We start from the raw sequence: 20,661 nt of genomic DNA, 5'->3' as shown, positions 1-20,661 counted from the left end.
CATCTTTGTCAATTAAGTTTAGGTGATATTAATATTTAACTATTTTGTCATTTCAACAGTGTTCACAACATCTTCACCAGGAGTAGATTACTTCTTATGAAGCCACTTTACTCATCCATAAGAAGCAACTGCTTAACCATTAAAGTTTTCTTTAAAAATTAATTGTAATAGTTTTGGGGTTATAGGTGGTTTTTGGTTACATGGATAAGTTCTGTAGTGGTGATTCTGAGACTTCAGTGCACCCAGCACCTGAGCAGTGTACATTGTACCCAATATGTAGTGTTTTATCCCTTGCCCCTCTCCCAACCTTCAAGTCCCCAAAGACCATTATGTCATTCTTGTACATTTGTGTCCTCATAGCTTACCTCCCACCTATAAAACAGAGCGTACAATATTTACTTTTCCATTCCTGAGTTACTTCACTTAGTATAAACGGCCTCACACTCCATCCAAGTTGCTGCAAAAGACATTATTTTGTTCCATTTTATGGCTGAATAGTACTCCATGGTGGATATATATACACCACTATTAAAGTTTTATCGTGAGATTACAGCAATTCAGTCACATCTTCAGGATTTCCACCACATCTTCAGTTACATCCTCCACTGGTCCTAAACCCCTCAAAACTCTCCCTGAGGGTTTGCATTAAACTTCCTCCCACCTCCTGCTAATGTTGATATTTTGACTTCTCTCATGAATCACAAATGTTCGTAATGGTGTCTAGAATGGTGGATCCTTCTAAGAATTTTTTCAATTTATTTTTCCCAGATCCATTAGAAGAATCACTATCTATGGCAGCTATTGCCTTACAAAATGTGTTTCTTAAATAATAAGACTTTCAAGTCAAAATTGCTCTTTGATCCATGCACAGCATAATTGATGTTGTGTTAACAGGCCTGCAAACAATGTTAATCTCCTTGTGTAACTCCATCAGAGCTCTTGGATGACCAGGTGCACTGTCAATGAACAGTACTATTTTGAAAAGAATCTTTTATTCTGAGCAGTAGGTCTCAACAATGGAATTAAAATATTTAGTAAACCATGCTGCAAACAGCTGTCATCTAGGCTTTGCTAGTCCGCTTAAAGCCTACAGGCCGAGTACATTTAATTCTTAAGAACCCTAGGATTTTTGAAGTGGCCAATAAGTATTGACTTTAAGTCACCAGCTACATTAGCCCCTAACTAGAGAATCTTCCTGTTCTTTGAAGCTTTGAAGCCAAGCACTGACTCCTCTTCTCTAGCTGTGAAAGTCCTAAATGGCATCTTTTTCTAATATAAGACCATTTTATTTACACTAAAAACCCGTTGTTTAGTATAGACACTTTCATCAGTTATCTTAGCTAGATTTTCTAGATAACTTGCTGCAGCTTCTACATTAGAACTTGCTGCTTCACTTCGTGCTTTTCTGTTATAAAGGTGGCTTTTTTTTTTTTTTTCTTAAACCTCATGAACCAACCTCTGCTAGCTTCCAACTTTTCTTCTGTAGCTTCCTCATCTACCTCAGCCTTCACAAAATTGAAAGAGAGTTAGGGCCTTTCTCTGAATTAGGGTTTGGTTTACAGGAATGTTGTGGCTAGTTTGATCTTCTATCCAGACCACTAAAATATTTTCCATATCAGCAATAAGGCTATTTTACTTTCTTATCATTCGGGTATTTACTGGAACAACAGTTTCAATCTCTTTCAAGAACTTTTCCTTTGCATTCACAACTCAGCCCACTGTTTGGCCCAAGAGGCCTAGTTTTTGGCCTATTTCAGCTTTCAACATGCCTTCCTCACTAAGCTCAATCATTTCTAGCTTTAAAGTGAGAGGTGGGTGACTCTTTCTTTCACTTGAACACTTAGAAGTCACTGTAGTGTTATTAATTTGTCTAATTTCTATATTGCTGTGTCTCAGGAAATAGGGAGATAGGGACAGACAAGGATAGAGAGAGAGAGAGAAAGAGAGAGAGAGGACAGACAGAGATGGAAAGAGAGAAACAGAAACAGAGAGAGACAGAGAGAGACAGGGAGAGAGAGAGACAGAGAGAGAGAGAGAGAAAGAGAGAAAGAGAGAGAGAGAGAGAGATGGAGGAAGGGCAGGTGGGTGAAGAACACAGACAATATTAAGTTCACCATCTTTTGAGTGTGGTTCATGGCCCCCAAAACAGTTATAATAGTAACATCAAAGATCACAGATCACCATAACAGATATAGTAAGAAAAAAAGTAGAAATGTGAGAATTATCAAAATGTAACAGAGTTGCAAAGTGAACACAGGCTGGAAGAAAAATGGTGCCAATAGAGTTCCTGGATGCAGGGTTGCCAGAAACCTTCAATTCATTAAAAGATATCTGTGAAGCACAGCAAAGCAAAGCACAATAAAACAAGATATACCTGTATTTGTTTCTAAATATAAAAATGTTTTTAATGCTGAACAAAAATGTCCCATGTAAAAACTTCATGTATTATCTGTTCCCAAACTCAGTTTCCAGTAACTAAAAAGGAGAGAAAAACCAAACTTTCAAGTTGGAAAGGAGAACCCAGGACAGCCTCAAACCCAACACTTAGAATAGTATTTCTGCACTAATAATCTGCTTGCCCAATCTACAGCAAACTTTCAAACTTAAGAAGGTGAGAGAATGGATAAAACATTACAAAAGACAGTATTACATTTTAAAAATTGGTAAGATACTACACTGTTTAGATCTGGAAGGACTTTAAATTAATCTTTGTTCCCTACATTCATATAAACTTTAATGTGTACCAAATTCTATCCCAAAATCTCTATTCTTTGTGACCCTACTGTACCCTACACAGATTTTTATTGACTCAATATTCCTTTGCACTTATTTTTCAGTCTCAGCTAGACCTGAAACAACTTTAAGAAAAGGATAGTGCCGTCTTGCTTACTTTTATTTTTCCTACCAACTAGAACACTAATAATCATTCAAATGTTTATTGAATGAAGTAATGGATAATCAAATGAATTAATATAATTAGTTGCGTATATTTTACCCCCCACACTAACCTATAGCTTTAAAGTTGTAGTGACTACAATGTCTAGTCACTTAACCTCACAGCATAGATTTGCACAACTAATGAGATTTTGAATGTGAAAGTGCTTAAAAATTCTAAAGTGCTTCTCTAATGTTTGTTACTATTGTGTTCAAAGACTGTTAGCTACCAAATGAAGGTTTCATATTCAACAGAGGAGGCCGAGTCTCAGATAATTGAGGCCTGTGCTACTCCAAGTATGATCCTTGGAGTATCTGATTCAGCATCCAACAAACAAGAATCACCTCAACCCAAAACCCTAACCCAAATAGCCATTATTACTACTTCTTTCCAATCTCTGTCTCCACCTTCTCCAATAATGATAAATTCTTAAAGCTTGAATACATCTTTTAATTATAAATTTGGGTTATTTCTGCATGTTATTTTACAGTTATTTTCTTTCATTCTTGTGAGTTAGAGTTAAGCTCTGAAGAGGTCTTATTTTGATGCCTTTCCATAAGATTGCATTCCTTTTTTGGCAAGAGAACAGATCTGGAGTTGAGCTCCTGCCCTCTATCAAACTATGAGATTTGAGACAAGTCACCTATCCCCCATGCCAACCCCTGGGGCCTCACTTTTCTCATTCAAAAAGATCAAAGACTTTTGTCCTAACTCATGAATTTGCGAGCATTACATGTACAATTACCTTAGAAACTATAAAATATTCATTTCAAATGCACCAAGGTGTTATTAGCTATATTTTCTGAGCTCAGCACTCCTTGATGGTCCTGAAGAGACCAAAGGGGCTGAGGCCAAAGAGAATTCTCCTTAAATCTCTTGGAAACAACCTGACAGACCTTAGAATTGTGTAGTAAGATGAGGGCATAAGGGAACAGAGGGTCAAGGTAGTATCTTAGCTGCTTTCTCCCAAAAGTGTTGATACTGGTTAAGATACACAAAAGGGAAAACCCACCCAAGAAATTGCCAGCAATTCTTTTTTTTTTTTCATTTTGATTTCATGCTAATTTAATAATCATGTCTTAGTGCAACTAAGCTTTTCTTCATCAAGAACATTATAAGCTCCTTGATGCACAGGCTAAACCTTTATGCTTATGTGGTGTTTTTTAATCTGTCTAGCATAGAGTAGGGCACAACATAGGTCTTCAGTGTGCCTTTGCTGAATTGAAATACAAAAAAATAGCACATCTTGCAATACTTGAAGCTCATTTTTATAAAGTATATGTGTGTAGTGGCGGATTCTAAAAACTATTTTTTACTGGCACTAGTTTGTTTAATTAAGAGGAAACATCCTCATAAAGTAAAACAAAGAGAAAGGACAGTGCAAATAGCACTCAAAGCTTGAGCTTAGCAACTGCTCCCCTGTTCTTAGTCTTGCCACTGTGTGGAATTTAGGATTTATATATGCAGATAGCTTGTTACTTGCAAATCATTAGACCAAGCTTGTCCAACCCACAGCCCACAGGGTGCATGCAGCCCAGGACAACTTTGAGTGTAGCCCAACACAAATTTGTAAACTTTCTTAAAACATTGAGTTTTTGCAATTTTGGGGGGAGCTCATAAGCTATTGTTAGTGTTGGTGTTTTTTTATGTGTGGCCCAAGACAATTCTTCCACTGTGGCCCAGGGAAGCCAAAAGATTGAACACCTCTGCATTAGACCCTTTTAATACTATTATAGATAATATATTTTTTGACATTAAAAAATCACCTGTGTACCAGTCAGAAATGAAGGTTTTGTATGAAACATTTTCATTCTATAGTATGAATAGCTCAAGAGTCTCCTGAGTATTTCTCCAGCCCTGGCCCCTCACCTCACCATCTCTTAGGTGGCCCCAGGTGTGGCCCAGGTGTTTTAATCTTCTGGGTGATCTGATTCAGCCTCTTGACTTTAAATGGCTTCTATATGATGATAATTTTCAGTTTAAGCCTCCCTTCAGAATTCCAGTTTCTCAAATCCATCTGGTTATTCAACATTTCCACTTTGATATTTAAGAGACACTTTGGGTTCAGAAGAGCTAAAACAGAACTTTGGATTCCCCAGACTTGCATGTCCTCCAGAGTTTCTCATCTCTTAAATTTGATTCAGATGTACAAACTCCACATTTGTTATCATTCTTGGGCCCCTGTTCCAACTCTCTTCTCTACACTCAGTCAAGAAGTCCTGTTGACTCTAGCTCGATAACAAATTGCTCACATGTTTCTTTTGCTCTAGCTACTCATACTGTAGTGTAAGTCACCATCATTTCTTGCTTGAACTCTGCAGTAGCTGCCCAATTGATCTCCCCCATTCTAGTTCTGCTTCCCTGAAGTCCATTCTCCATACTGAAGCCAAAGTAATCTTTAAGAATTATACATCTAACCAAAACACTTCTTCACAGCAAAGAAAACAATCAATAAAATGAAAAGGTAACCTACAGGTTGAAGAAAACATATTTGCAAACCATATATCTAGTAAGGGGCTATCTTCCAAAATTTATAAAGAACTCACACAGCTCAATCACAAGAAAACATCTAACCCGATTTTAAAAATAGACAAAGGAACCTGAGTAGACATTCCTCTAAAGGAGACAAAAATGGCCAACATATATGAGAAAAGATACTTAGCATAACTAATCACCAGAGACATGCTAATTAAAACCACCATGAGATATCACCTTATATCTATTAGGGTAGGTATTATCAAAAAGACAAGAGACAACATGTGTTGATGAGGGTGTGGAGAAAAGGGAACCCTTGTACACTGTGGGTGGGAATTTGGATTGGTCCAGCCATTACAGAAAACAGTATGGAAGTTCCTAAATTAAAAATGGAATTGCCATATAACCCAGCAATACCTTTTCTGAGTATATGCCCAAGGGAAAGGAAATTACCATCATGTAGAGATATCTACACTCCATGCTCATTGCAGCATTACTGTACCATATTATGAAACGGGTTCCTTCACCCCTTTTCTGAGCACCCTCCATGTCTACAGAGGAAGTTATGAGGAATAAAGGTATACGCAGGGCTCGTTTTGTAATGCTGACAACAACAATCCTCACATCCAGAATTCCATGTTCATGTACAGGGTTCTCTACTTTCATTCTAAGTCAAACTGTGATTCAGAAATGAGCCATCCATACTCCCAGAAGAATTCCTCCATTCACCCCATAGACACAAAAGTCACAATCTATGAAAATGTTTTTGTATATTTCACAGGAGAAACAGATGCGGAGGCTTAACTCATGCATCCAATGCCAAAAGTCTTCAAAATCTTCATTAGTTATTTGTTATTCCAACTTTTTTCTCAGCCCTCCTGGTTTGTAATTTTTTAAATCTTTACCCAGTGTTGTACGAAGACTGTTGAGATGGTTCCCTCTGCCTTCATCTTTCTAGTATTCTCCCTGAGAAGTTTAAAATACATAATGTTATGCAAAGTAATTCACTGGGGCCTTCCTCTTGGGCCTCACCTCTATACACTGAAGACAATGCCTTCTAGCAAGGAGGACCCCTGCCTTCCAGAGAGGCGGGCTTGCAACTGGAGTAACTTGAGTATGTCTTTGGGATTCTTGAGCTCAACCCCAAGCAGTTCAGAAACATTTCTTTGAAACAATTTCCCAAGATGAATTCTAACAACTGTAATACGGCATTTGGCATTTAAAAATTTTTGATTTTACATTTAGACAGGGCTATTAGGACATGGTGGGATAAAAGTAGTTGTATCAAAATATACTGTTTCAAATCAAATTATTGTATTATTTGTTCTCAGTGACAAACATAACCCAAACACATTCTTAATACCCATAGTAAAGGCATAGCCACAAAATCAGGCAGTTATTAATACAAACCTAGTGTAGATAGTTAATGAAAGATGAAAATGAAGTTGTGACCTGATTATGAACTACTATTAGCAAGCAATGTCATTTTGTATCTTAGAGACCAAACAAGGTTTATGTATGTGAACTAATGGTTGACTTATACTGTAAAGATATACATGCATTATATTCAGGCTTTGTTGGCTTCATTTGAACTACAGCTTCCATGGGTTTAAAAAATACACATATTATTTACAAAGTGACAACCCTAAATTTTCATATATTCAATTGTTCAGACTAGTGATTTCTAGAATGTAAGTGGTGTCCAACTTGTAAGATTTTCAAAACAGGCAATTTGGGAATAGGTAAATTACTCAGTAGAAGGCTTAGAGAACCCAAATTGCTGATGTATCTTTTTCAAAATGCCTCTCATTATCTAGGAGAATGTGCATATTGCAAGTATCTTATTCTTTAAGTCTCACACTTAGACTGCTTATGTTTCCTACTTTTAAAAATTGTAGAACTTTGTTCTACAGATGTCATTCGATGCCTTTTGAGACCGACCATATGTGCATTTATACAATCTTAATTCAATGTTAAAAGTATAATTAGTCCAAAAAAAATCAACTAAATGGCAACAAGGGTTTTTCTTTTTCTATATTATTAAATTTTTTTTCCTCCATCTATAACTTTCCAGCTGCTCTTTGTGAAGTTCCCAGAATAATGATTAACATTATTAAACCAGAGACTAAAAATCTTGGTACGGACTGACCCATGGGGACACATTGCTATAATTACTTTAAAGTAAAATAATAAAAGGGGCGTCCCACAGTGGACAAAAGTCGAACTTATCCTCAAAATTTACTCTATTTGTCAAAGTCACCTGAAAGAGTTCTTAGGCGTGGTTGGAATTGGCTGTCAGAACCAAGTGCTCTCAAGTGTCTTGCCTTTGTGGTTCGCCTACCTGGGTTTCCCAGTCCTTGGTTGAACGTTAATGTTCTCAACGAGATAGAATACTGAATATAACTCTAGTGATCTCTTCCAGTGGAGGCTGAGGCCATTTCTAAAAATTCCTTCCCTCTGTTCCTTCTACAGTATCTATCTCTCTGTGTGCGTGCATGTGAGAGGCATAGTTTTCCCTCAATGTACTTCAAATAAACCTTATTGGCATAGTTTTCCTCAAAGCACTTCCAGTAAACTTTATCCATGATTGTCCTGTAGTTTACAGACACTGATATTGTATTCTTTGGAGTGGAGAGGGGTTTTGCCACTCTTACCAAAAAAAAAAAAAAAAAAAAAAAAAAAAAAATAGGCTATTCCTCCATTTATCAGGCTCATTTTATTAACATTCTACTGTCATCATTGTGCCCTGTCACTTTGACTAAGCCCAGGAACCCTCCCACAGAGCAATGTTAATTATAACCCCTTTATGCCTTATAAAATATGCCTTCTAAAGGCTATGAATAAATTTGGGATAAATTTCCTGAAGCAGAACTCATGAACCCATATGTATTTTGATTCCAATTCCTATCAATACAGGTTCTAGTTCAACTCCTCTGCCCCCGACACCACACACACACACACACCTCTCACATGCTTTCCTTCTAATTGGCAGGAAGCCTTCAGATGTCCTTCACCCCTACTGGAAAGGCATGAAACAAAACCCAGTACTTTCCTCCTACCCCTAAATTGGTTTTGTCTTGCTGACCCCCTAATCCTAGCTTGCTGTTCTGTTTTTCTATTTTCCCCTAAATGCAACTTACTTTAAGCATGTGTTAACTGGATTAACATTCCTACAATTGAAGGATAGTAAATGATAACCCATTTGTCAGTCTAGCTACTTTCTTCTCTTTTAAATGTCTACTTACGACGTACATCCAGACTGCACGCCCTTTTTATTTTTTCAAAGCAAAGCCAAAAATAAAGAAAATGTAAAATTAGGTTTTAAAGAAAATGCACAATCTGTTTTTAATTTTGGCTCTCACAAAAAGGGGAATTAACAAGCCAAAAAAGCAAAGCAAAAAAAACGTGTCCCCTGACTGCTCTGTCTGTGCCTTTCAAGCCTGTGCGTCTGGTTGTTCATCTCTGAAAGTGTGTGAAATATTTTTTTTCTTTAAACTTTTTGGTTTTTTTCTCCCTTCTTGTTTGGGAATTAAGTGCTTTTTATATTATATATATCTATATATATATATATATATAAATGTGTTTCTTTTAATCGCTAGATCTTTATCTTAGATTTGATTTTATCTAAAATTATGAGAAAAAAGTTATGAATTGTTTTCTGCAATTTTTCCCCACTCCCTCTTTAAATGTGGAACAACTTCAGCTGCAGAATCCTCACATCCACATGTTTCAAATTAGCCTGGTGTCCTTGCCAATTGCGTGCAACATGGGTGGCGTAAGGAAGACAGATGATGTCATTTGGAAAATACCATTTCTCTATAGAGATGTAATTAGCAACCCAGTGCATGGGCCCCCTGCTTACTGTTGCCTCTCAATCACCTCTGTAGATTTCTAAACCTCCCCAACTCTAGATGTGGCTGTGTGGCTGCCGATGAAGTTGTTCAACTTGAATGCATAAATCTAGTCTTCTTGTTTTTGCTTTAAACTTTTTGATCATGACTACTAGTATTTTATGTATTTTGGCTATTTTTAGTAGGAAAAAAGTTTAACTGTTTTTATTATTTGAAAATCTTTAATGAAACTGTAATAATTTTTGGAGTAATTGCATGTTGAAGAAGTTGCAGCTTAGGGTGTGTGAGATTGTCAGTGTTAGAGTTCTGTTCTTTATCTCCATAGATGGGCATGTGTAGGCTCATTTGTTTTTGTATATTGCCCATCCCTTCCTTACAGCCAGAAGCTCTAATGCAGCTAGATCACTCCGTGCCGCCCTTACATGGACATGGCGACTCACTTACACATTTACTCCTATCATCTTCATCTCCTGTGTAGTTCACTCATAGATATGACCCTCCCCTTCCTGCATCTTTCCTTCCCATACTCCCCCTTTCTTTAGCATTGTTAAAATTTATGTGCTGTCATCCATCTCCCTAAATTAAAGAAAGCCTAAAATTTGTCAAAAAGACAAAAAAAAATTAAGTATATATCTGAAAACCTATAAATGCAGAAATTCATTCAAAACCCGTTAGATTCATAGAATTTTTTTGAAAGGCAAATTATAAAAGGAAACAGGTTTTTTGTTTGGTTTTTCAATCATAGCAATCGGAATTATTTTAAATTCAAAAATTGATGCCCTCCCAAACCCCCCAAAGTAAAAATTTGTTAAAGTGCAGATTTTTTTTTTCTTTTTATGTTATGTGGTGTGGATGTATGTGTTGTTGCCTCCCTGTATCATCCTCTGTTGTAAATTATTATATTTGAAAAATTAGACATTTTGCTCAAAACTTTTTAAGAAATGACAACAAAAAAGCAAGTTACAAGAATGTGGCAATTCTATTTGTCCAAGAGCATTCTTACACAACTTTCTTTTGTAAATTTTTCTTTCATGCCAAAAAACATGCGGGCAATTTGTTGATGTAAGTTGACTATCAATTAATACAGTATGCTTTTTTAGTTTCAATTATTTTGCCTATATGGAAATGATTTCTTTTTTTTTTCCCAGAACAGCCTCTATTTTTTAATTTGCTTTTACTTTTCTTTCTGTTCTTATTATATTGTGAATGCCTCAATGTTATTTGCTCTCCTTCTCCCAGCTTACTTTGGCTATGAAGTTGATTTTATTTTCTACTGTATAATTTTGAAGACTATATTATATTTTTATTTCATTTGTGTCTATTTGCTGAATTTTCACTGTTATGTTTTGTGCTGAATTGCTTCTAATAATCAATGTGAATTCTACTCTCAGTAGAAGGGGGTTAAAACATTATCCTTACCTCCCAAAGAAAGCCTGGCCTCTTTGCCTGAACTTTTTCACCACCACTTTAAAGTCTTGAAAGGAGTGGTAGGCTCTATTTGGCATCTTAAAATTGTTTACAGCCAGTGGGAGGCCTGTACCCCAGACGAAAATGAGTTACTTAGCTCCAAGTAGTAACAGTGGTAATTGCATTCTTTTAAAAGTCCTGAAAAAGCATTTAGGAAATTAGTTATTTCCCTTCAGCAAAGGGGAAAATAAGGTACTCTCAAGTGACTATGGTAGAGTTTGGCTATCCAGGATTATACTCTCACCTTTGCTTCAGGCTACAAAATCAATTATACTGAAAATGAAGACATCAAGAATCCCAGGTGTTTCGAGTATTGTTCTGTGATACTGACGCCTTCCAGTGTATGGAACTAACAACTGACAAAAACACAGACACACACGGAAGGTGCACACACATTTTCTCTCTCCCTCTTTCCTTTGTCTTTTCTCCTTTTCCCTGTTTCATTTCTCTCAAGGATTTAATCAGGTAAGCTTTCAGGGATCTTAAGATTCTACCAAGATGAAAACATGATGATTTTCATACCTAATGTTTTACATAGAAAATATTTCAGGTAGGTACTATCATCGTGTAACTACAGGCTAAGAATATTCCTTCGCCTTAAGATTATTTGGACCAATGCTGCCTTATGCGCTTCAACACACATAAGATTGGTAAGAAGCACTATATAATTTTTTAGTCAAGAAGTTACTTGTTTTGCTTTATAGATATTTGTGTTATTTGAAACTGTTATAGAAATATCAAACTGAATGGTAGATAAGAGATGTTTCCAAGCCAGCAGCTTAATGCTTGGGCTCTCTCTACCTCAGTTTATGTGATTTTGTGTTGTTTGACATGCTGATAATATTTCAGGTCTAAAACTTAGAACTTCCTAAATGGGATGTTGTTTTATCTTGTTGCTTGTTAGAATATTTTCTTTCTACGAAAAAGATAGCCAAAGGTAAATTTAATAAAAGGTTATTTTTAAAAAATACCAGCTCTTTGAATTATTCCTTATATTCTATTTAAAATAGCCTCAATAATCTAGATCCTATATAATTATACTTCTACTTTAGCATGAAGCCACTAAATAAAAAGGGTTTGAAGAAGGTGATTATTTGAGTATGTACAGCTCAAATACATTAGTTGAAATAACAACATTAGTACCTAGCATTCCTGAATAGCAGTAGGTACTGTGCTAACCACCTAACATATTTAAAAAGTACTTGATATGGCCAGGTGTGGTGGCTCAAGCCTGTAATCCCAGCACTTTGGGAGGCCGAGACGGGCGGATCACGAGGTCAGTAGATCGAGACCATCCTGGCTAACACGGTGAAACCTCGCCTCTACTAAAAAAATTACAAAAAACTAGCCGGACGTGGTGGCGGGCGCCTGTAGTCCCAGCTACTCGGGAGGCTGAGGCAGGAGAATGGCGTAAAACCCGGGAGGCGGAGCTTGCAGTGAGCTGAGATCCCGCCACTGCGCTCCAGCCTGGGCGACAGAGCGAGACTCCGTCTCAAAAAAAAAAAAAAAAAAGTACTTGATATGCATTATTTTAATATTTGCATTGATGGTTTGAGGTAGAGTATTTTATTATTCTCATTTTCCATAGAGTTTAAGAAATTTGACCAAATTCCTAGCGCCAGTGGGAATTCCTACAGAGTTCTAATGCTAAGAGTCAGAGTTACTTCAGAGGCAAAGCTGTTAATCAATAAGCAAATGAAACACTCCACTTGACATTTCATGTTTTATAATATATAATGATATCAAAGGGCTGTGGCCCATCTTATTGTTGAAAAATATAATCTGTAGCCTTTCAAAATCAAACCTATTTCAGAAAAACCCTTTGCTGGGGTGGAAGGGTGGTGGGGAAGGCAGGGAGAATGCCCTATCTAGAAATTCTCCTGTTAAAATATAAGTTAAGCCCCTTTGAGACACCTGTTTTTCTACTGTCTTCTCCCCAGGTACTTGCCCTGTTTGTCCATGACTATTTTTTCCTGAAGGTTGATGGAGGGCAATTTCATGGTTACAAGCTTTATGATATTTATGTGTTACAAGTACACATTTCCATGTCACCAAAGAGCTAAATATCTTTGAAAAATTAATTTTGGGGGGGAAAAGAATGATTTCCCCCATTATGTGAATTTTCAAGCAGAAAATTAGAATAATGCAAATAAGAGATGAGGTGAAATACCAAAATATATGTAACAAGAATTCAAGGAATTCGAGCATGGTGTCCTCTCCCAAAGTCTCACTGTTCAGGTATTTTTGTGAACTCTCAAAACCCACATATCTCCAGAGAGGCAAGGGTTGAAACTTCATGCTTCTTGTTTTTTGTTGTTGTTGTTGTTTGTTCTTTTTATTTTTTTCAAAGATAACCCACTACATTCACTATCACCCACAACATTCTCACAGTTCAGAAGAGTTCTATTAAATTTTTTAAACACTGTCTTTTTTGATGGCAGTGAGCCCCTTTTGCTGGACATCAGCCCTAGAGGCATGAATTATATATCTACAAATACACTCAAAAAGCAAAAGAGCTGAGAAGCCTTCAGGGCTCAAATAGACCTTTTATATCTCTAATGATCTCTCTAGTTTAAAGTAAAGCACAATCCTGCTAAAAAAAAAGGGGTATTGTGTGCCTGATTTTAAAATGCTAACTCTAAGGAATACAGATAGTTTTTATCCCAAACTAAAGAAAAATTCTGGCGATGGCATAGGAAATTAGGATTTTGATGGATTACAGGTTTTGTATTACTCTGCCCATAACCTTTTATGACTTTGGGTTCTTTACTTCCATGAATACTTTTTTAGGCATAGACACCTAGTTGATCACTGACTTCATGGTCTCTGGGAAGTAAAGAAAATTGTATCAGCCACTTGAACATTTCTCAGGGTAGTCACTTTTGATTAAAATAAACAAGAAGGCTTGAATAGCTTCCCATCAAACTTTTTTTTTTTTTTTTTTTTTTTTTTTGAGGCTGAGTCTCGCTCTGTCGCCCAGGCTGGAGTGCAGTGGCGCGATCTCGGCTCACTGCAAGCTCCGCCTCCCGGATTCATGCCATTCTCCTGCCTCAGCCTCCCGAGTAGCTGGGACTACAGGTGCCCGCCACCATGCCCAGCTAATTTTTTTGTATTTTTAGTAGAGACGGGGTTTCACTGTGTTAGCCAGGATGGTCTCGATCTGGTGACCTCGTGATCCGCCTGCTTCGGACTCCCCAAGTGCTAGGGTTACAGGCATGAGCCACCGCATCCAGCCAAACTAAGTTATTTCTATTAAGGATCTAATAGTAGGAGAAATACATCACTTTCTCCTCTCAAATGAGGTGTGCCTTTGATCCCCTCAGGACCCTATTATTGTCTGCAATCTTAAACATGGAATTTTGTTTTAAAATTAATTACACCAACATATACACTTGTCCCAGGCATCTTTCATGTTTACAGTTATCTAAAATTTTCTACCTATTTTCATTAGAATTCCTATTGGTCATAAGGACCCCTCTGTATCCCAGTGGACTTCATTTTAAACTAAAGGCAATCTTCCCACTTCTTGAGAAGCCAGGAAAGAGGGGCTAAGAAAGCTTCTACCACTTCCTTGTCTAAAAATCAGCATGATTTAGGCTCAGGTTTTCCCAACAGAGGGTATCATTTATCATTTTCATTGCTGCTACCGAGATTAATAACAAAATGGCAAAGAAAACTAGAGATCAGTAGTTCTGAAAGATTTTGTTTTCTAAACTCTGAAATAGCATACCCATCATTTTGGTTTTAAAATAAGCTCTTATCATTTCACTTTGGGACTCACCAGGCTTTTAGAAGCTCTTTATAAATTAACAGGCTTCAGAACCCTCTTACTATACAGTTATAAAAAATGTGGTTACTCTTTCTTTTTTTTTTTTTTAAATCTAAGATACTTGCATTAAATGTTAAATGAGAGGGAGATAGCAAAGGAAAGTTAGTTTTTTAAAATCTAAGATACTTGCATTAGTGTGTTAAATGAGAGGGAGATAGCAAAGGAAAGTTAAGTAATTCAACTGCAGAGTGAACAGTTTGTAGATTTTGAAACAAGTACACTGGAAGCTTTACCTGGTATTGAGAAGAAAAAAAACAAACCAGAAAAACAAAAAGGCAAATTTAAGACTCCAGTTGGGTGTCACAGATGGTACACTAAAATTGCAAATGAATGCCACTCTGTAATCATGAAGACGATGATCTTAATCCCACTTAAAGGGACACTAGCCTCTTACCCAACAGTTTGCCTTTATATTTAAACTTTTTGTACTGGGCCTTTGCTTCCTAAGATATCAGTTATTCCTTGTCCTTTAACCTAGTTTCCTCTTTGCTTACTCTACATGGGGTAGATTTGTCATTGCCATAAGGAACAAATGACTAGGTGTTTGTGCCAAAAAAGAACACACATGTTAAACCTTTGTTATAGATAAGTTAAAAAAAAAATCCTGTCTCGTCCTCTGAAGGTAAGTAAAATTGTGCCTGAGAAACTCATAAGGAAGCTTTAGACAGATTCCATGGGCCTTCACTTCCTCTCTCTTATCACTGCTCTCCTATTACTCAGACATTGCCCTCTTTCATATATCACCTTAAGTCTATCACTTGGGGCCCCCTAGCAGAAGAATAATAAAAAAGTTTGCTCAGAGTTAGTTTTAGGACTGGCTTACCTTTAGGGAACTGCACTCCAAATCCCATTTTTAAAAACTAGCAAAAGTGTGTAAATTATGCATTAAATAAGTTGCAAGGCATATGAATTATATATGTTCACAATGTTAAAAAAAAATAGGTGTCTGCTGGTCTAGTACAGCAAGTGTGAATCTTTGGCAAATCTGCAAAGATCATTTTGCTCAATAGTTTCAAACTCTAAGCACCAGAATAGAGGCTCAGGTTAAGAGCACATACTATAAGATCATCTTGAGAATCTCAAAAAGGTGTTGTTTTAATTTCATAGTAAAATTATCACATAGGCCAGAGATGGCACTACAACATTTTGTTGTCCCTGCCCTTCTAAATGATACACATTATATACTTTATCAGCTCCCTCCCAAACTCAGTTTCTTTCTGCAGAACACAATTGTTAATAGCTAAACAGGGAGAGAATAAAGGCTTCTGACATGGGCACCAGCATTTTCTTAGTGCTTGAAGGTAGGCATTAGCTTTCTCCTCAGGAAGTCCTTCTCATAGCACACCTGAAACCTGGACAGTTTGGATGCATGGGAAATGTTTCAAGATGCAAGGTGTGGAAAGCTTGCATCTTGAAACATTTCCCGTGCATTCAAAGGGAGAGTTTTAATTCGTGAATCAATCTTCATAGGAAAAACCCTGGAAGACTGTGTAAACTCCAAGGCTTATTCACTTGGAGTGCCCCTAGAACTCTGGTGCTGAATCACCTCCTTGTCTGGTTTTGTTACTGATGAGGTAGGTACCTTAGCTACAGTCTTATCTGTTAAAAGCTACTCAAACACTGACTATACCATCACAGCAAAGTTATTACCAAGTGTAAGAGACACAATACGCAGTACCAGTTGACAGCTCAGTGGGTCCACTCAGAAAGAGGCCTTCAACAATAACGACACATTAGTATCCCAACCTTCTAACTAACTGGGGCAGGGAAACATTCGTACCATTCCTGCGAGTGGATTTTTTTAATTGATAGTGGGAATACATTCTTCTGGAATAAATTCAATTAAGAGACACGAACTGTGACTTCTTAAGATTCTTCCTCTGCTTGGAAAATAACATCATAAAGACACTGAAGAGAGATCAATTATCTTGCTGCCATAGATACATAGCAATCTTGGCCTTACAGCCAGGTAAACAACCACTACTGCAGAATATTTGTGGCACCCATGATCTGCAAGGCCCTGTGATTTAATGAACTATTCTGAGCTTTCTTTCCCAACTTAGTCTACATGATTCTAAGTGCAATAACGAGGGTCTATGGGTAAACCGATATATTTTTGCCACACTAGTTAGGAATCACCAATTTAAAAAAACTCACTTTGCTAAGTCAACATTTGTAAGTCTAAAAGTTTCAAGTCATGGATATCTAGGCTGGGTATTTTGAAAATCTAGCTTCCAGCTCACAATATATTGCATATAACATGAAAGCAATGCATACAAATATTAGACTAATGCAAGGCAAGTTGTCATTTAATAATCGGGAATTTCTGGAAAATAGTCAAAATGGATTTGTTAGATGAACATTTTTGAATTATTATAAATACCTGTCACTCAGCTTATAGTAAAGGACTGTGATTAATAAATGTGAAATAAAAGTAAGTAACTTAAGAAAACACAAAGGACACAATATTTTGTGTTTCTTGATCTTGGTCTCAGTAAGATGGTGAATAGGTCATTCTCATCCTCCTGGGAACAAATAAGTAGAATCCCAAGAAGGAAATAAAGAAATCTTAAATACATGTTAATAAATTCATAACTAAGCACACAATGTGTACAGGTACCCACACACGCCAATTTTGATAGCAGCCAATGTTTATAACAATGTCACTGAATGTCATCAGCCCTTAAGCAGATCCTGGAAAGAACATATATAGTTGAATTCTATCTAAATAATTGCTTGAGAGTATCTTTAGAAATCTAAGCCCCTGATCTAGGGATTTCAGGTTTGGGTGGCAAGAGGCATATAGAAGGCTCCAAATCTGCCTAGAATGATTAGACTCCATTCAGGCAAGATCCAGATCATTTTATTATAATTGCTGAGGCATAATCTGTGAACTACACTGGTTGAGAGTAACTACAGTTGTGTTTACAAATATACTAATTCTGTTTTTCTTTTTCTTTTCCATCCCAGGAGGTGAATTAGTTATCCCTCTTCTTGTAGAAGACCCTTTAGCTACCCCTCCTATTGCTACTCGTGCACCTTCCATTACACTCCCCCCTACCTTTCGCCCCCTCCTCACCATTATTGAGACCACCAAAGATTCCCTGTCCATGACCTCTGAGGCGGGGTTACCTTGCTTGTCGGACCAAGGCAGCGATGGTTGTGATGATGATGGCTTGGTGATATCTGGGTATGGCTCAGGGGAAACCTTTGACTCTAACCTGCCCCCTACTGATGATGAAGATTTTTACACCACCTTCTCCTTGGTAACAGATAAGAGTCTTTCCACTTCAATCTTCGAAGGTGGCTACAAAGCACATGCGCCCAAGTGGGAATCCAAGGACTTTAGACCTAACAAAGTCTCCGAAACTAGTAGGACTACTACCACATCTTTATCCCCTGAGCTGATCCGCTTCACAGCTTCCTCCTCGTCTGGGATGGTGCCCAAATTGCCAGCTGGCAAAATGAATAACCGTGATCTCAAACCCCAGCCTGATATAGTCTTGCTTCCGTTGCCCACTGCCTATGAGCTAGACAGCACCAAACTGAAGAGCCCACTAATTACTTCCCCCATGTTCCGTAATGTGCCCACAGCAAACCCCACGGAGCCGGGAATCAGACGGGTCCCGGGGGCCTCAGAGGTGATCCGGGAGTCGAGCAGCACAACAGGGATGGTCGTCGGCATTGTGGCTGCTGCCGCCCTCTGCATCTTGATCCTCCTGTACGCCATGTACAAGTACAGGAACAGGGACGAGGGGTCCTATCAAGTGGACGAGACGCGGAACTACATCAGCAACTCCGCCCAGAGCAACGGCACGCTCATGAAGGAGAAGCAGCAGAGCTCGAAGAGCGGCCACAAGAAACAGAAAAACAAGGACAGGGAGTACTACGTGTAAACATGCGAACACTGCTCACACGCGAGTTTCACAGTTATTTCTATCCACGCCTATGAATCTTTGGATGGTGAGATCTCACAGATGTCAGAACTGCTGGAACTATGAAATGGGGTATATAACCACGACTCTGGTGGGGAAAACCGTTTTTTAAAGGACACACACACACAGTGATGCATCTCTCTCTGAAGCTCAGCCATGGCTGCGGCAAGGTCCCAGCGGTCGCTGGGAGGCAGAAGGTTTTGTGCCCTGCTGTATCATAAAGCACACACTTAGCGCTCTGGAGCCGGACGGTGGCTCCACCACTTCCGCAGGCCTGGAAGCTTCCTTCTCCGGAGGACCTTTTACTAAAAGGTAGAAGACTTCATGGCTTACTTGTTCCATAACTCCAAGTGAGTCTGTAATGATGTTTGTGAAGCTTGACTGTAACCATGTTTTTTCGGTTTAATTATGTAAAAAACAAAACTACAACAACAACAAAAAAAGAAAAAAGTAAAAAAAAAAACAAAAACAAAAACAAAAACAAAAAAAACACCAAAAAACAAAAACAAACAAAAAAACCCACAACCCTTATCTGGTTCTGACCAGTGTGCGTGTAACTTTAAGGTCTGAGGGGAAAAATGGCTTTTGGGTTTTTGTTTATTTTTTTGATAATGACTGGACATCGGAAGAGGAAAAAACTCAAAACAAAAGCGAGAGAGACTATTGCCATATGAACTCAAAAGCTACCATGGTGTTCACTCTACATATCAGGTTATGGTGTCTCTAGAATCTGTTGTTTGTTTCCTATAAGATGCTTTGCTGAACACATAGCAAAATTCATGTGACAGATGATAATACTGATTCGAAAAGTTGGTCCCCCAGGATCTAATTTCAGAATTCACCACCCAAACCCCGAACAGATGGGTTTAGGGCTGGTGTTATCAGAGCTATTGGCTTTACTTAACAATATTGTTCCTGTCCATTCACCCAGCCAAATTGTGTTAAAGAAGAAAGCCCCACAAACTAAAATAGCCTTTCCTGGGAAGAGGAAGGGGAGGTGGGCTGGATCTGTGACTGATTGAAATGCATGCAAATAAAAAAGACAATATTAAAGTCTGTTAAATTATCAAACCAGACAGTAGGGGAGTTCAACTCGAGATGGAACCACAAAAGGTCACACAAGCCAAACATGTCATGCCAGAGTACAAAACACATAGTTCTTTCCCCGCCCCGAACATGACAATGGTTTTCATAGTGGTTTAATTTTGTAGCCTGACATTTATGGATAATTCTGTCCTTCCATTTGCTCACTTCTCCCTTCACCCATCTTTTTTAAAAAACAAATAAATAAATGAATAAAGCTGCTGTGACACACACAAAAAAGGAATTTAATAGTATAATATATATATAAATAAATATATATACAGATATATTTATCATGGTATGTTTGATGGGATGACTGACACAGGAAATCTGTTAAAGTCTTGAAGTGGAATGAGAATGTTGTTTTAAAAGAAAATAACAAAACAACAAAAAAGCAAACCTTAAAATGTGAAGAAAGTGTGAATTTTAGTTTTGTCACAGTTAACTGTGTCAAAGAGAATTTAAAAAAAAACTTCAGATTTTGTTTACATATTTTACTACATCTTTGCTGGTATAATTCCTTAGCCACCTATGTACATACTGCTTTAAGAATTGTTTTTTTTTTCCTGTTTATTTCTGTTTGGTTTATATTCTGGTTGTCTTTTTCTTTTTGTAAAGAGGAAACAATGTACAGAAAAACAATAAACTGGTTGTATGGCCATAGCTATCCAAAAAGCAAGAGACAAAGCAAGACAAATATTCACACAAAAATGACGTGTGTCCTCTGGAGGGTCAGAGATATACAATTTCTTTTGTACAGATGAAAATCAATCAGCTGTTTAGATTTAGAAATCTACTCTTGCTGGTCTTTGTAAGTTGCATGAATATTTGACTTTGAAAAAATATCTTAATGACATGGGGCAAAAAGCGCAATCTAAATGGTAGCCTTTACTAATGTGTATGGAAAGAGGTGTTCCTCATTATCTAATATTTCAATGTGTTAAGAGTTTAATTTTTTGTTATCATTTTAAAAAGACAGGATTATAAAGAGATATCAAAGCACGATTTTAGATAACCTAAATGGCCCAGCCTATACGAAGTTGATTATATCTCGATGTCTGTAAAAGATTGCTGTTCTTGGAGTCT

The 20,661-nt window shown here is 37.5% G+C and overlaps 1 protein-coding gene across 20 annotated transcripts in view; it reads left to right on the top strand.

Moving 5' to 3' along the window:
• Positions 1 to 18,599, top strand: part of LOC105495829 (neurexin 3) — a 1,710,602-nt gene extending 1,692,003 nt beyond the window's left edge. For 10 of the 20 annotated variants that reach the window (XM_024797315.2, XM_024797314.2, XM_024797313.2 and 7 more), the window contains one exon: positions 18,152 to 18,599. In XM_024797315.2, the coding sequence (XP_024653083.1) occupies positions 18,152 to 18,453 (302 nt within the window). In that variant the 3' untranslated portion in view covers positions 18,454 to 18,599. Of the gene's footprint in view, positions 1 to 17,527 lie in introns of all 20 variants that reach the window. The other 10 variants (XM_024797308.2, XM_011765651.3, XM_024797307.2 and 7 more) reach the window with 2 other exon arrangements.
• Positions 18,600 to 20,661: the final 2,062 nt, after the last annotated feature.

Source organism: Macaca nemestrina, chromosome 7 (genome assembly GCF_043159975.1).
Source record: "Macaca nemestrina isolate mMacNem1 chromosome 7, mMacNem.hap1, whole genome shotgun sequence".
In the NCBI taxonomy this organism is placed as follows: Eukaryota; Metazoa; Chordata; class Mammalia; order Primates; family Cercopithecidae; genus Macaca; species Macaca nemestrina.
The sequence above is the reverse complement of the archived record's forward strand: the minus strand, read 5'-3'. Positions and strand labels throughout refer to the sequence as shown.